We start from the raw sequence: 16,551 nt of genomic DNA, 5'->3' as shown, positions 1-16,551 counted from the left end.
GATTCATTACAATATCCTTTAAACAATTTTCAGTTATACTTAATTTGTTAACATCTCTTACATTGTTTAATGGAAATATGTTAACCGAATTAGCAATTGAATTTGAATCAGATTATTAATTAAGGAGAATGTCATCATGGTATCCTGCAAGCAAGTTACCCTTATTGGAATCAGATTCTTCCCCCCCCCCCCCCCCTTCCCTTCGTCATAGTAATCTTCAGGATCTCAAGTGTTATAGTTTTTTTTTTTTTTTTTTTTTTCTTTTTCAACTTGACCAAACACTAGAAATCACAAACCATTGAAAAGATATTGGTAACTTTACTATAAGCACTTTCAAATCTTATTAAGAGTCCTTGAAAAAGTGATTTGCTTTTTTTTTTCTGGTTGGTTTAAGGTTTTAAGGTTTTATGGTTCAAGGTTCAAGGTTCAAAGTTGCAAATTAAACACAAATGTGGCGACAGTTATGTTTAAAAGACTGTAATTGGAAAATTACCAACAAAAGTTGCAAAAAAAGTTTTTAAATTGGTAATGATATAAAAGTGTCATTTTAGCCGTTGGTAAGGAAATATATAACTGTTAATCAAACTTCTCCTCCCCCCCCAATAAACAACACCTGAAGCCATATAAATCTTCAATCATCATCCAAAACTTATCTATGACTGTATAAGCTCTATTTGTATGTTGTATTGTATAGGAATATAATCGATGGTTTATTTTGTGATGACTTATATTATATTATATTATGTTCCCCCCCAATTATACAATACAACAAATGCACAAGAATATCTTAGTATCTCCATTTCCATTCAGTAAAAAAAAAAAAAAAACCTTTGCCTATATGTATCTATACTCTTGACCCAAGTGTTGTCGTGTAGTAAAACGTTTATCTATCAAATGTAGTTGATTGATTGAGTAAACTTGTTACACGACAGAGGAGGGAAAATTTTACCCATTATATTAAATTTAAATTTGTTATAAAAAAAAATGGAAATTGTAAATTGGTGTGTTAAATAATTATTGAAATCCAATATGATTTTTAGTGCAATTCGATGAATTATGCAAATATATGTACAATTGGTACACGAACGATTATTTCATAGATATATTATATAAGTAAAGAAATTCTTCGAAAGAAATAGAGTAAATAATTCCTTTTTGACCCTTATGCGAGGCTTGAGAGAGAGAAAGAGAGAGAAAGAGAGAGAGTGAATACTAGAATATAAAAGAGCTTTCCATATTAAATAACCTTAAGTCAAATTGTCTTGGAATTGGGGTAGCAGGGGTAGGAGGGGGAGGGTTTTATTCAAGAGATTGGTGTTTTAATCCAATAAACGAAGTTATCACTGTGTTTTTTTTTTTTTTTTTTTTTTTTTTTTTGGGAACAAAATACTCTCTAGAATTATATATTATCCTAGCCGTACAATTTGGTTAGAGTATAAATAAGATTCATAAGACGTATTTTTTTTTACAAAGTGTAACTATACAATTATGTTTGGGAATCTTAATCTAATTAGGGTCTACTGTCGTGTAGTGGATAGTAATCTTTTAAATATGCTATATTTGGTACTATCACACGACAGAGAATCAGTTGAAAGAATAATTACGTTTGTTGGTAAATCGCACATAAAGAAGAGAATTGTTATTAGAGAGAAAGTGTTGAATTAGTTAAAAGGATTTAAGTGTGAGTGTGTGAGTGAATAGAATAATTGGTACACACACGCACGAAAATGTCGAATTCTATTTAAGTAAAGAAAATCTAGAAAATTAATTATTTAGTTAGAATGGACCTCATGGCAAGCTTAGGCTGAGATCCAGGAATATACAAATACATACAATCCACACATATTACACTCGTACGGAATAGAGGTATCCCGAAGACTTACACTTAGTCACTGTGTCCATTATTACACATACATCCAATAACATTGATTTACTACTTTTAGCCAACCACCAGAAACTGCGTGAGTATTCACATTGCACGTGAATCAGTACCGTAAATATCATTGTCATTTAAATTAAATAGCGCTACATTGTGACATCTACCAAAAAACTTTTTTTTATTGAATTTCAAAACTTCAAATTATTTTTTTTGGGTGCGAAAAAAAAAAAAAAAAAAAAAAAAAAAAAAAAAAAAAAAAAATTTTTTTTTTTGCTATTGTTATATATATATATATATATATTTATATATTTTATTATTGAGATAATAATTCAAGATCAAGATAGATACCAAAATTAAGTCATCGTCATGATTATCATGGGAGGAATGGATCTAAAAATTATGAATTTTAGATATTGTTTTTAAAAAGTAAAGTATGATTAGTTATTGAGTATTCTAATGTTTTTGTTTTTTCTGTTTTTTTTGGGATGTGGATGTGGATAACAATAATTGAATAAAAACAACATATTTACATATTTACATATTTACATATCCAATTTTGGCCTAGATTATTATTGATGTTATGAATTTATATATATATATATATATGATAATATAATGTACGATACGAACAAAACTATAAAAGCAATTATTATTTATAAATGAAAATAATTTAAAACAACAAAACAACAAAACAACAAAAGAACAAACATGGGAAACAAATTCATCAAAAAATCAACATGAATGAATGAATGAATGAATGAATGAATGAATGAATAAGGTATAGGTAGGTAGGTAGGTATAGTAATAATATCTCTCTTCTCATTAACAATTAATAAATTATTTAAAAAATAAGTAATCTAGTACACTAGTATAAATTAAAAAAAATGGGGGGGGGGGGGAGGGGGGGGGGTGGCTGGGTATTTGGTAAAACATTAGTTCACCAATATATATATATATATATATATATTAACGTCAACGTCAATATATAAATTAAATTAAATTAAAATAAAATAATGTCTTATATCATTAATGATAATTATGTTGTTGATAAATTGATGATTGATTCATTTGTTGTTGTTGTTGTTGTTGATGATATTGATTCATTAATGGTGATGAAGATGAAGTAGTTATATTAGTAAATGATCCATTAGTTGATATTGATTTAATTGGTGAAAATCCATCATATTTACTAATATTACTAATATTACTAATATTACTAGTACTATTATTACTATTATTACTACCAATACTAATATGACTATATCTTTTCTCTTGTTTAATACTAATATTACTAGAATTATTATTAATAGTCAATTTTTTAATTTTTAAATTACTAGAACTATTATTAGTACTATTATTATTATTATTATTGTTATTATTATTATTATTAGTTGAAGTTAATTTTGGTTTTAATATTGATCCTGGTGGTGGTTGAGGAGGAGCAAATGAATTAATTGAAATATGAGTTGGAGTATTACAAGTAGAATTTAATCCACTAGTAGATTCATGAATTCGATTATTTTTATTAGAAAATAATGAATATTGTGAAGTTGCTGAAGGTGGAGTTATTGGAACCATTGATTGAAATTGAGGATGTTGATTATTATTGTTTAAAGTTAATGATGAATTTGATGAAAAAACATTTGGAGATTTAGGAGTAAATAATTGATTATTATTATTAGTAGTATTGTCATTATAACCTTGAGATTCATTTGTATCATCTTCATCATCAGTGGAAACATTTTCATCTTCATCTTCAGTAAGATATTCATCAAATTTAGGAAATTGTAACAATATTTCACTTGATTGAATCAATTTATAATCAATTTCATTAACATTACCATTGTTAGTATTGGTATCATTAATTAAAGAATTTAATAATAATTCTTGATTTTCATAAATTGATTGAATTATAAATTTATAATTTGAATGGAAATTATTAATAACTTGAATAACTCCTAAATTTTCATATTTTTTCGATAATACTTCAGTAACTTTACTTAATTGAATAATCAACATTAAACATATTTTTTTAATTGATAATATTGAATCTTCATCTAATCCACTTAAAAATGGGGTATGAATTTTTGGTGGTTGATTTTCATCATTAATGATATTGGTGGAATTATTTATATCTTCATCAAAAGTAGTTATATTAGTATCATCATTATTATTATTATAATAATTTGTTTCATAAAATTCATCAATATAATCGTCATCTTCATCATCTTCCTCACTATCTAAATCTATATCTTCATCAATACTGGAATGTCTTGCATCCAATTGATTATGATGAATATAATTTGGAGTAACTTTTGCTTTTTTTTGTTGTTCTTGTCGTTGTTGTTGTTTTTGTTGCTTTTGTCTTTGTATTTGTATTTTTTGAGGATTAATAATTTCTTGTTCAATTAAATTTTTTAAAGTTATTGAAGCATGAGGAATTTGTAACATTGAACAACTTAATAAATTAGCTGTAATAGCAATTAATGATGGAGATACCGATAAAAAATATTTATCATATAAAGATAATTCACAAAGAAATCTAGCCACAGCAGTTACAGCTGATGATATACTTGATTTTCGATTAGTAGTGGTAGTGGTAGTAGCATTGTTGTTTGAAAAATTATTCAGATCGATGGCTAATTGTAGACAATCTTCTAAAGTTGGATGACCAATTGACCAATCTAAAGTACTTAAAATATGCATTTCCATTTGAACAAACATTTCTTCATCATAAGCATTACGACACATTATAGTTAATTCTTTTAAAGTTGGTACACGCAGTTTTTTATCTTCATATTTACTAGCAATCCATAAAGCAGTACAACCAACTAATTGATAATGACGTTTAAAAACAATTCTTTTAGCACAATATCTATCAATAATATTAAGACATAAAAATAATGTTGTTGGTTGTAATTTAAATGATGAATGTAATTCAATTAAAAAATCTAATAAAAATGGTCGCATAAACCATTGAATTTCTGGTTGTAAATCAATCATGGCCGGATTAATTAATGTAAGTGATTCTAAATGAGATAAAGTATTAATAATATCAGAAGAATATTCTTGAATTAATTGTTGATTAGATTGAAATTCTAATGATTCAAGTATTGGATGATATGGTCGACGTTTAATATGATGAGGTGGACCATATTTAACTTTGAGGGGTTGTTGGTGTTGTTGTTGTTGTAAAGATGCCATGATAATGATAAGTATAGAAGGATATATATATATATATTTAATTCAAAAACGAATAGACTGGGGGGGGGAGGATAGTAATAATAAATGCAAAACAAATGAAGATAGAAATCAAACTAAAGGGAATGGATATGGATATAGGATAAGGAAGGAAGGAAGGAAGGAGAAGGGTATTAAACAAGAGAAATGAAAGCGAATGAATGAATGTAATGAATGTAATGAAATTGGACAACCAAAAACTGAATAATGTAATGAATAGTGAAAAACAAAAAAAAAAAAAAGAAAAAAGGCAAAAATCAATTAAAGAAATTGAATTATATATATATATATTATAAGTATACTGTATTGGCTAGTTAGTTAGTTAGTTAGTTAGTTAGTTAGTTAGTTAGTTAAAGAGAGACAATCAAATCTAGTATGTGTATGTATGTATGTGGAGTGTGTGAAATGATTGAAAAAAAAAAAAAAAAGAAAATGTCGTCTAAATCAAAAATTTGAAAGGGGGAGAGAAAGTGTTTGTTTACTTTTTTCTTTTGCTTCTGATTGTTCAAACAAACAACAAAGAGAATACGCGAAAAATTCTCTTTTTTTTTTTTTTTTTTCTTCTTTCACACCAGAAAAAATGTCTCCCCATCATCGCCCCATCGTTCATCGCCCTATCGCCCACCGCCCCTCATTAACATTAAAAGGAAACGACACGACACGACACGACACGAATAACGGCGACAACAACGAAGAATAACATAGACAAAAAGAAGTCGCGACATTAATTACTGTCTTTTTTTTTTTTTTTTTTTGCAACCCTTTCTCTCTTTCCCCTTCTTTCTCTCCTTTCCCTTTTTTTCTCTTTTTCTCTTTTTCTCTTTTTGGCGTTTCTAATTATTTATATACGCGCACAAAACAATAACAACGCGTTAGTCCCTGTCGTTGTCGTTGTTGTTGTTGTTGTTGTTGTTGTTGTTGTCTTTCTTTAGTTTTATTCCATTCTCTCATGCCAATCCATCCATCCATCCATCCACCACGGGACAAAAACAACTACTATTCCTACCACCGTAGTTTCTTTCCTACATCTACTACCACCCACTTGAATTTCTGGTTTGACGTGTGGCGGCTCCCCTCTGCCTCCCCTCCACAGAGGACAAATTACTCTTTTTTTTGTTTTTTTTGAACTTAATTAATTGTTACACGAAATTTTCAATTCATTAACATCATCGCCCTCCTTTCCTTTCCTTTCCTTTTCTTTCCTGGTTAGAAAAATCTCGTGCATTTTGTGAGCCATCTTCAATTCCAATTCCGTGTTATATATTAAACATTATCAATATCAATATCAACCACCCTTTGCCCACTCACTATCTCACTCTATCTAAACATTCACTTCACTTCACTTCACTTCACTTCACTTCACAGTTATACACCCCAAATCATAATATCTTTCTTACAGTAAAGCAATTCTCTATTAACTTTTGAAACATTAATACACTATGCCCCCCTCCCCCCCACATTTCGATTTCTATTGCTGTTGTTGCTGTTGTTGTTCTTGTTAATAATCAGTCCTTTCATGTTTCATCTGTTTGATATTTCTACTTCAATTACTCTCTATAAATAGTATAGTCAACTTTACAAATTATTACCAGTAACAAATAACAAATAACAAATAACGTATTTATTCTTTCATACATGTATAACAATAACAAACTAATGTGTCATATACTATAAACTCAATTTTTATTATTATTAGTATTATAACTATAACTATAACTATAACTATAAGCAATTACTGTTTTGCTTGTTGTTTTTGTTGTTGGTGCTATACATCATCATTCGTTTAAATATTAATATCGTTTCCCCTATTGTATATCTTCTTTTAACTTGTTTCATAATATAATAGACACACCAACAACAACAACAATAAGAAAGGAGAAGAAACTGTTAAACAATGATCGTGGCGGAACGCGTGCCATTAAAACAATAAGAATAAGAATAAGAATAATACAGGGGCGAGAAAGCAGAAGAAGATGAAGAAGAGGTATTAAACATACGATGATGATGATGATGATGATATATCACAAACTTATTTATAAGTAAGTTTATACTTCAAATAATCATTATTATTATTATTAGTATTATTAGTAGTAGTATTAGTATTAGTATTCGTGTTTAATTTTATGGGAAGGAAGGCATGCAGGGGTGGGTGGGTATGATCACGTGTATATCTATCTACATATATTTATTAGTTAGCCCTTCCAATGTTTAACCAATGTTGAAATATTAATTAGAATAATAAGTGTGTAGTATGTATTATATTGGAAGTATTATATTGGAAGGAGGGATTATACAACACAGACGTTGTGATAATAATGATAGTTACCTCCTTTCTTCTTTTTTTAATCACAAAAAAAAAATCTGTATAATTTGATTCTTTACTCCTTTCCTTTCTACTATTTCCTCCTCCCTTTGATATCATGACACAGATTGATTGATTATGTGTGTGGAATTGAATTTACGCGCCCCCCCATGGACATGCATACTGATAACACGTTCATCATTTGAAGATTTTTTAACCATATATATACCGGATGGCCTTAACCAAAAGGAGATGGGAAATGGATAATCTTTAATTTATGTTAGATTCAGAGTTCAAATTATACCCCCCATCATCCGCCATCACATTTTATAGCTTAATTCTATTTCTATTAAATATAGAAATTTTGATTAAACACAATTATTATAATTATTCAATTGATATAATATATATATATATATACTGTTACTACTCAAATCTATAACCATTAAGTACTCTTTATTTCTAGAATGCTCCTCTACCTCTACCTGGTGCCATTTGAGGTTGACCTTGTTGTTGTTGATCTTGTTCATCATTTCTAATAGTTTCATCAACTGATAACAATAATGTTGCTGCTTCAGTAGCAGAACTTAAAGCATTAATTTTAACTAATGAAGGTTCCCAAATAAAATTTTTAAAATTATCACCAATATTTTCCAATTGAAAATCAATACCATACCAAGTTTCTCCTTTAGCATGATAACTTCTTAATCGATTTAATAATTCAATACTATCAAATCCAGCATTTTCACACAATTGTTTAGGAATTATTTCTAAAGCTTTAGCAAATCCAGCAATAATTAATTGTTGTTTACCATGAATTTGTTTACTATAATCCCGTAAATATTTTGATAATTCCATTTCAATAGCTCCACCTCCAGCAACAATTTTTTTATGAGTAATTGATCGTTTAACAATCATAATAGCATCATGTAATGATCGTTCTACTTCAGCTATAACTTGTTCCGCTCCACCTCTTAATATTAATGTACAAGTTTTCGTTTTAGGACAACCTTTAAAAATATTAAATCGTTCATTACCAATTTGAATTTCTTCAAATGATTCACATTGACCTAATTTACCATCTTTAAGTAAATTAGAACAACTAGATTGAATATCACCTCCAACAGCTTGAATTACTCGATTCATATCATCATCATTAACTCTACCAGCACAAAATATATTTCTATCAGCGAAAAATTGTGTAGCTAAATCTCCAATTGGTAATTTTGATAAAACAATTTGTGCACCAGTTTTATAAATTGATTGTAATTTATCAAAAATTATTTTCCATTCAGCATCAACAATTTCTTGATATTGATTAACTTGATCAATTCTAATTTCAGCATTATCTTTTTCTGCTTTTAATTCTAATTCAATATTAAGACATAAAATTTTCGGATTTTTAAATGATTTTGGTTGTTGTTCAAATCCAGCATATGAAAAAGTTTTCTTAAATGCTACTCCATCAATAAATAATGAATCTTCTAATGAACCACCAGGGATTTTTTTAATTCCAATTAAATTTTCATTTAAATCATTTTGATCTAATGTTAATACTGCATCAACTACCATTTTTGTGAAAAATTTAGAATTTGCTTTAATTAATTTTGATGACATAGCTGTAGTAGCACATTTTTCCAATAAATCACGGAATTCAAGATTATCATTATCATTACCATTATCTTTGGTTAATATATCAATTGATAATGATTCAATTTTTTCAATACATAATTGACAAGCTTTTCTATATCCTTTAATAATTAAATGAGGATTCATACCATCTTCAATAAAATTTTTCGCTTCTTTTAATAATTCTCCTGCAAGTATAGTCACTGTTGTTGTACCATCACCAACTTCACAATCTTGAGATCGAGATATATCAACTAACATTTGTGCTGCTGGATGAACAATATCTAATAATTTTAATATTGTTGCTCCATCATTAGAAATTGTTGCCCGACCATTACCATCAACTATTAAAATATCTGAACCAAATGGTCCTAAGGTAGGTTTTAAAGTATCTTGAATGGCTAAACATGCATTAATATTGGTCAAAATTTGTCCTCGACCTTGAGAGGAATCAGTACCTTCTTTTAAAACAACAATTGTTGGAGTTTGATTAGAAAATGCCATACTTAATTGGGGGGTTGGGTTGGGTTGAATGGGTTGTTGTTTGAAACTTAAAAGAAGAAGAAGAAGAAGAAGAAGAAGAAGAAGTGATTAGTTATAGAATAGAACATCAAAGAAGGATTTCGTGAAAAGAAAAGAAAAAAAAAAAATTTCTCAAATTTGGTGATTTTCGGTTGGTATGCACGACCATACTTAACTTGTTACTATGAAAAAATTTTTTTTTTTTTTTTTTTTTTTTTTTCACTAATCTGGTCCTACAAAGCTTATACCATTACAAACAACGGATTATATATATTATCATCATATAACTTAAGCAATTATTCAATAGATAAACATTCATAATGTTGATTAAAAGAATAATATCATTAAAATCATTACCAATATCGGTAATTTCAACCAGATCCAAGTCAACTACTTCATCCTCCTCCTCCTCCTCTTCATCATCTGGTTCTTCTTCTCCTTATGGTGATGTTAATTTATCAAATCGTCGAATTATGAAACGTATTATTCAAGGTAAAGCAAGACCAGCAATTTTTTATCAATTTGAAACATTAATAGAATTAAGTGATGGTAGTGTAATTAAACGATATTCTCAAGCTCCAAAAGATGAAATTAGAATGATTAATGATCAAAGAAATAATTTAATATGGAATCCTAATAATAATGATTTAATTAATGGTGGTGGTCTTGGTGGTGGTGATTTACAAGCTAAAGGTAAAATTAATAAATTTAAACTGAAATTTGCCAATTCATTTGAAGAAGGAGAAAGAGAAGAACAGCAAAAAGAGGTTGTTGTTGATGAAGGTGAAGGTGAAAGAGAAGGTGAAGGTGAAGGAGAAGTTGATGAAGAAATTATTAGACGTAAACAATTGGAATTACAAAAAGCTAGAGATGAAGAATTATTTGAATTAATGGGTGAAAATGCTCAAGAAGTTGATGGTGGTGGGAAATTATATGATAAAAAAGCTGATAAGAAGAGATTCAAATGATCTATTAATGGTTTCTATCAAAGTCTTGTATATATATATATATATTATTATTATTATTAAATTATATAAAATCAAATAAAACAATTGATGTTTCTATTCATCAAAACTATTAATTTTATATTGTCTTCAAAGTTGTTACATTAACTCACAATAATTTATAATTAGATACAATATAGATAGGGAGTATTATGGGTAAATCCATTGATATCAATCATTACCCACACACCCCCCCCCTCTCCCCCCAAGATGAATGATCAATGATCAGCTAATGACCAAACTATTAGCATGCAAGTGATCATTACAGGCCATATAATCAACTGTTTAGATCATGCTATTAATAATCAAGGTGAGACAAATGAATGATTGGTAATCAAATAAGTATTGTCATCGATTCCTATCAATCGCAAAGATTATAAATAGCGTTGATTTTTTCTCTCTCTCTCTCTCTCTCTAATTTATTCAGTTTGTTCTTGTTCAATATATTATACAATCAATATCTAAATTACTCATATAACAATTATAGTTATAATCCTTTTATTATATACATGGATTGAATTGTATCTTTTCTAATGATGATGATGATGTTTTAATTTATAATGTAATAAAACTTTTTCATTAATTATTTCTTGTAAATAATCTTGTAAATCATAAGAATTACAATACCATAAAATATCTTCAATTCTCCAACCAAATTTTCTTAATTCATCAAATAACCAAATTATACAATAATAATCTTTTTCAATAATTGATTGAATTAATAAATTTAAACAAATTTTAATCATTGAATTTTTATTAATTAATTTTAAATAATTTTTATTAATTAACCAATCAGGTAAATATTTAATTCTTTCATTAATTAATAAAGATTTCCGTAATTTTTTATTACGAGATTTTAAAGTATATTTATCAAATATTTCTTCAATATTTAAATATTCAAATAATGATATATCACTAGTATTTAAATTTCCCCTAGTATTATTTGTTATTTGTGGTGGTGGTGGTTGTGGTTCTAGTATTGGTGGTTCATTAGGTTTGTTATTGATAAAACTTGTAGAACTTGTAGAACTTGTTCTAGCAATAACAACACTGGTATTACTGGATAATTTCAAAATCTTATTATATAATCTAATAGCATCTCGATTATCCATAATTGATATATGTTTTAATATAATTATAGTTAATTCTTCTAAAAAAATTTCATCTTTAAAATTTTCAACAAGTCTTAATTGAAAATCTTTTAAAAATTTTTCAACATCTTTTTGTTGTTCACTTGTAGCATTTACTAAAATATAATTGAAAATTTCTAAATAACTCCATTTACAATGATTCCATGATAAATTTTCAATTAATTCTAATGATTTAATTATATCATTATGACTAGTTAATAATTTCTTAATAATTTCATTAATTTCATATTGATTTAAAAATGAATTATCATTATTATTATTATTATTATTATTATTATTATTATTATTATTATTATTATCAGTACCAGTACCAGTACTATAATAAATGTTAGGATTACTATATTGTTTATGAATAGTTTCTAAAATTTTATTAGAATTAATTTCATCATTTAAATTTAAAAATCCAACAAATAAATGACTTAAATTCTTTCGATTTATAAATTTCTTATTAATAGTTAAACCATCGACATTCTTATTTTTATTTGTAGTACTACTACTACTACTACCACTACTATTCAATTGATTAGTAATGATATTCCCAAAAATTTGTTGATTTTTAACTATAGTTCCATAAAATTGTAATTTATAATTTATAAATTTATCATTTTGATTAATTCTATCAATTTCACTAAATTTATCAAGAATTAATGTAACATCATTATTTAAAATTGGTTGATTTTTATCAGTAAATAATTTAAATATTTCAATCATTATATCAAGAAATTCATTTAAAAGTATTTCATCAATAATTTCAACCTTCTTATCATCATCCTCATTATTACCAATAATTTTATTAATAATAAATTTTTGATTATCTTTCCAAATAGTTAAACATCGATAAGAATTTAAATTAATTAAATTAGTTTTCAACATTTGACATATTAATTGAAAATATAATTTACTATATTTTTCATTATTAATAAAATTAAGGAATTCACAATTTTTAATTAATAACCAATCATAATAATAATTACTAAAATAATTCCCATGAATTAAATTTTTATTAAAAATTTTTAATAATAATAACATTTCATAATCTTTTAATTCTTCAATTCCTTGATAATGATTCACACAAATTTGTAATAATCCATAATTAATCATAGATAAATCATCAATAGTACTATTATTATCAATTTGATTAAGTAAAAATTGAAATGTTTCATATTGAATTATTGGTAATGGAATTTCATCTTTATATTTATTAATAAATCGAATCATAAATTTAATTGCTTTGATATATTCACCTTCATTGATTAATATTAATAAAAATTTATTAATATATTCACCAATAGAAGTATCAGAAGCATCATTACTTTGTGATGAAGAATTATGATCCTCTGAATCTATTTTTGGTCTTATATTCTTTAAATTTATTCTCTTCAATGTTGATAAATCTCCTTCAAGTATTAATTCACATATATCTTCATATAAATAATCTTTAGAAATTCTATTCAATATTGATTTATATTTATGTTCATAATCATAATCATATTCATTTAATTCAATTAATTCTTTAGTGAAATTAATATTTTTCAATCTATAAATACGATTTAAATTTTTCCTTATTTCTTTCCTCAGTTTTAACAGTTTAATATAATTAAATCTATCTTGAGGTTCTAATAATAATACTTGCTCCTCCTGTTGTTGTTGTTGTTGGGTGGTTGAATTATGACGTTTTGATATATATATTAGTAATGATGGTGTAACTCTAGTAACAGATCGTCGTAGAAATTGTTCTGGTAAATAACTCCTTATAGGAACTTTAATTATAAACAGGCTATTCATTAATAATTAATTAAACAACTTGATTGATATGCATTTGAAAACAATACTGTTTGGGGGAGGGGGGGGTGATTGATTTGAGCATTCATTAAAGAGAATAAAAAAATTTATCAGCAAAACTCATCTTGGTCTCACACGACCTTGATTTATCAACTTTACTTTACTTATAACCAATTAACAATATCCATACCTTCATTCATTTATTCATTTATTCATTTATAATATAATTAATTCTATTCAATGATTAAATACTACTCCTCCTTTTCACTCTTCTAACTAATGGTACAATCACCAAATCCAAATCCATACATAACTTTTTCCACATGTTTTTTAATAATTGACCAATCTTGTCTTCTTTGAACAAATTCATAAATTTCTTCTTGACTGAAAATTCCATTAAATTTAGATAAATCACTAACTAATTTACCAATTGATTTTGAATCATCACCACTAATTAAATATATATTACCAATCTTAATTAATGCTTGATATAAAGGTAATATTAATCGTTTATTTGATTTAACATTATTATTAATAAATTTAAAATATAAATTTAAATCACTAATTAATCTAGTGGCTCCCATTACAGAAATTGTTTGTAATTTTAATGATTTAACAATAATTTGGAAAAATCTTTCAGCAATTTCTTGTTGGAAAACATCAACTATTGATTTATCAGCACTATCAACTAATAAATTCATATTTTGTTCTAATATTTCAGTTGCTTTAATTGCTGCTTCTGTAGGTCCGAAATTGGATAAAGTATTGGGTTTTGATGGTGTTGGTATTGGTATTGCTTGTGAATATTGTTCTGATTCTGTTTGTTGCTGTTGCTGTTGCTGTTTCTCTTGTTGGTCAGGATAATAATCTTTATCAGATAAATTTTGTTGATAAATTGTTTCCACTTGATCTATTAAAATTTCAATTCCAATATTTAATCCATCAGCAACATATTTATCAACTATTGCTTCTAATTTTTTTTTATTTTGTAAACTTGGATTTAAAATAGAATTTTCATTTTGTTGAGTAATTAAAATCTCTTGTTTATAAAAAATATCAATCATTTGAATAATAATATCCGCCATATTAATTAAATTGAAAAATAAAATTAATGGTTGATCAAAAGTTTCATTATGTGATTTGGTATACGTTGATGATTTAGGATTATAAGTTTGTAAATAAGTTAAAGCTCGATCAAATCCAGGTAATAAATGATCCAGATTAATTAATTCAATCAATTCTACAAAACAATTTTGAATTGATTGGAAAATATCTTGTCTTACAGAAGCTATTGAAAAATTTTGAAATTTTAATAATCGATGAATCGATATTCGACAATCATTTAAAATTTCCACAGTTAATTCTGGATTGAAAATTTTATCTAATGATTTAATATTTTCCGATAAAATTTTCGCTTTAGCTTGAATTTCGGAATATGCTTCCACTTCTTCTTGCAGTTGTGAATTATCATCATGGCTATGCTTACTATTATCGATGGGTTGTTTATTTTTCGATGAATTTATTGTGAAAACATTTTTAAAACTAGTTAAAAAATCATTTTTAGTTTCAATCTTGACTCGATCAAGAATCTTTTGTGAAGTTTCTTGTTCTCTTTTAGATATCAATTGTTCCCAATCTAATAATTTTCTTTTAGTATTATTTTTAAATGATCCAACTTCTTCTCTCATATATTCAGCAGTAAATGATTCAAACAGCATATCAGTTAATTCAATTATTAATTGATGATAACTTTCACCAACATTTTTGGAAGGGTTTAATTTCTCAATAAATAAATTCATGGTCAATTTTTCATAAATCATCGGTACTAACTCTGAATATAATCCAAATTTTTTCAGTGATTCAATTAATAACATTAATAATTCACTCAATTGATTGGAAATTAATTCTTCACTAACTTTATACATCATAGGTATTGATTGAGGGAAAATTAAATCAATTATATGACTTTGTTGATTGAATACTTTGGCAATATTAATTATCAATTCATCAATACCATCATTATTAATCAGTTTCTCAATACTATCAATTTTTTCTTCTTCTTCACCCCTTTTTTCATTAATTTTGAAATATTTCATTTCATCATAATTCTCTAAATTAAATAATTCTATATTCTCATCAAATATACTTTTCTGTAAGAAGAAATCAATTAATATTTGTTGATTATTATTATTGTTATTATTTAAATCAATTAAAATATTAACAAATTGTTTAGTCTTGATATAATCTTCAAGATCAAAATGAATTTCTAATTCACGTAATAAAGCATTTTCTAAAAGTTCAAATAATTGCATGATTTTTTCATTAGCTATAATTCTTGTTGATTCAATATAATCAATTTTATTAAATTTCCGTAAATTTTTCAAAATTTTAACTTGATCTTGAGGAGTTTGAAATCGTTTAAAAATTTTTAATCGATTATAATTTTGTTGAATTAATAAATCATTATAAAATTCATGTAAACATTTATATATTTTAATCACTTGAAATTTAGCATTTTTATTTGATCGATAAATATAATCCATACATGTTAATGGATCATTTAAATAATTTCCAAATTTATTAGATTTAATATCTTGTTTAGTTAATTGTTTGGATTCTTGCCATACTCTCATTCCTTTTAACATTGATACCCATAATTTAGGATCATTTACTGCTAAATGACAATTCTTTGAAACTTGTGAAAATGATAATAAATCTTGAATCGGTAAATATTTGACAATATTTTCTGCTATATTTATTGGCATAACATCTTTATTATAAACATCAATGTCAGAATTCCAAATAACTTGTGCCATATTATAATGTATATTCAACACAACAACATTTACTAGAATAAGAACAAGGCTAAAGTGGTAAGGTGGTAAAACTGGGAGTTATACTTAGGTGTGGTGGTGGTAATTGATTAGTTGTAGGGATTATAGCAGATACATACACCGATATGGAGGAAATAAGCTTATAACGTTGTAGTTATTGATAGTTGATGGTGGTTGTAATTGTGGTGGTTGATTCTTTTTTGATTTC

At 26.2% G+C, this 16,551-nt stretch overlaps 5 protein-coding genes across 5 annotated transcripts, besides 3 other annotated features; 1 reads left to right on the top strand and 4 right to left on the bottom strand. All coding sequences in view use genetic code 12, as the record gives it.

Annotated features, from left to right (window-relative positions):
• Positions 1-865: 865 nt before the first annotated feature.
• Positions 866-1,485: a mobile genetic element.
• Positions 1,486-1,521: 36 nt separating this feature from the next.
• Positions 1,522-2,038: a mobile genetic element.
• An 867-nt stretch (positions 2,039-2,905) lies between these two features.
• Positions 2,906-5,083, bottom strand: CLN1 (G1/S-specific cyclin, putative; the record flags this gene model as incomplete). The annotated part of the gene is made up of 1 exon (XM_002420423.1): positions 2,906-5,083. One exon carries the CDS (start codon positions 5,081-5,083, stop codon positions 2,906-2,908), a length of 2,178 nt encoding a protein of 725 aa, XP_002420468.1.
• Positions 5,084-7,883: 2,800 nt separating this feature from the next.
• Positions 7,884-9,554, bottom strand: CD36_51630 (subunit of the cytosolic chaperonin CCT ring complex, putative; the record flags this gene model as incomplete). Its single annotated transcript, XM_002420422.1, has 1 exon — positions 7,884-9,554. One exon carries the CDS (start codon positions 9,552-9,554, stop codon positions 7,884-7,886), a length of 1,671 nt encoding a protein of 556 aa, XP_002420467.1.
• Positions 9,555-9,892: 338 nt separating this feature from the next.
• On the top strand, positions 9,893-10,540 carry CD36_51620 (mitochondrial 54S ribosomal protein YmL36; the record flags this gene model as incomplete). The annotated part of the gene is made up of 1 exon (XM_002420421.1): positions 9,893-10,540. One exon carries the CDS (start codon positions 9,893-9,895, stop codon positions 10,538-10,540), a length of 648 nt encoding a protein of 215 aa, XP_002420466.1.
• A 184-nt stretch (positions 10,541-10,724) lies between these two features.
• Positions 10,725-11,056: a mobile genetic element.
• Positions 11,057-11,106: 50 nt separating this feature from the next.
• Positions 11,107-13,512, bottom strand: CD36_51610 (conserved hypothetical protein; the record flags this gene model as incomplete). The annotated part of the gene is made up of 1 exon (XM_002420420.1): positions 11,107-13,512. The coding sequence occupies one exon, from the start codon at positions 13,510-13,512 to the stop codon at positions 11,107-11,109; it is 2,406 nt and encodes an 801-aa protein (XP_002420465.1).
• Positions 13,513-13,781: 269 nt separating this feature from the next.
• CD36_51600 (endocytic membrane traffic recycling protein, putative) lies at positions 13,782-16,325 on the bottom strand (the record flags this gene model as incomplete). Its single annotated transcript, XM_002420419.1, has 1 exon — positions 13,782-16,325. One exon carries the CDS (start codon positions 16,323-16,325, stop codon positions 13,782-13,784), a length of 2,544 nt encoding a protein of 847 aa, XP_002420464.1.
• Positions 16,326-16,551: the final 226 nt, after the last annotated feature.

Source organism: Candida dubliniensis, chromosome 5, assembly GCF_000026945.1.
Source record: "Candida dubliniensis CD36 chromosome 5, complete sequence".
Lineage (NCBI taxonomy): Eukaryota > Fungi > Ascomycota > Pichiomycetes > Serinales > Debaryomycetaceae > Candida > Candida dubliniensis.
The sequence above is the reverse complement of the archived record's forward strand: the minus strand, read 5'-3'. Positions and strand labels throughout refer to the sequence as shown.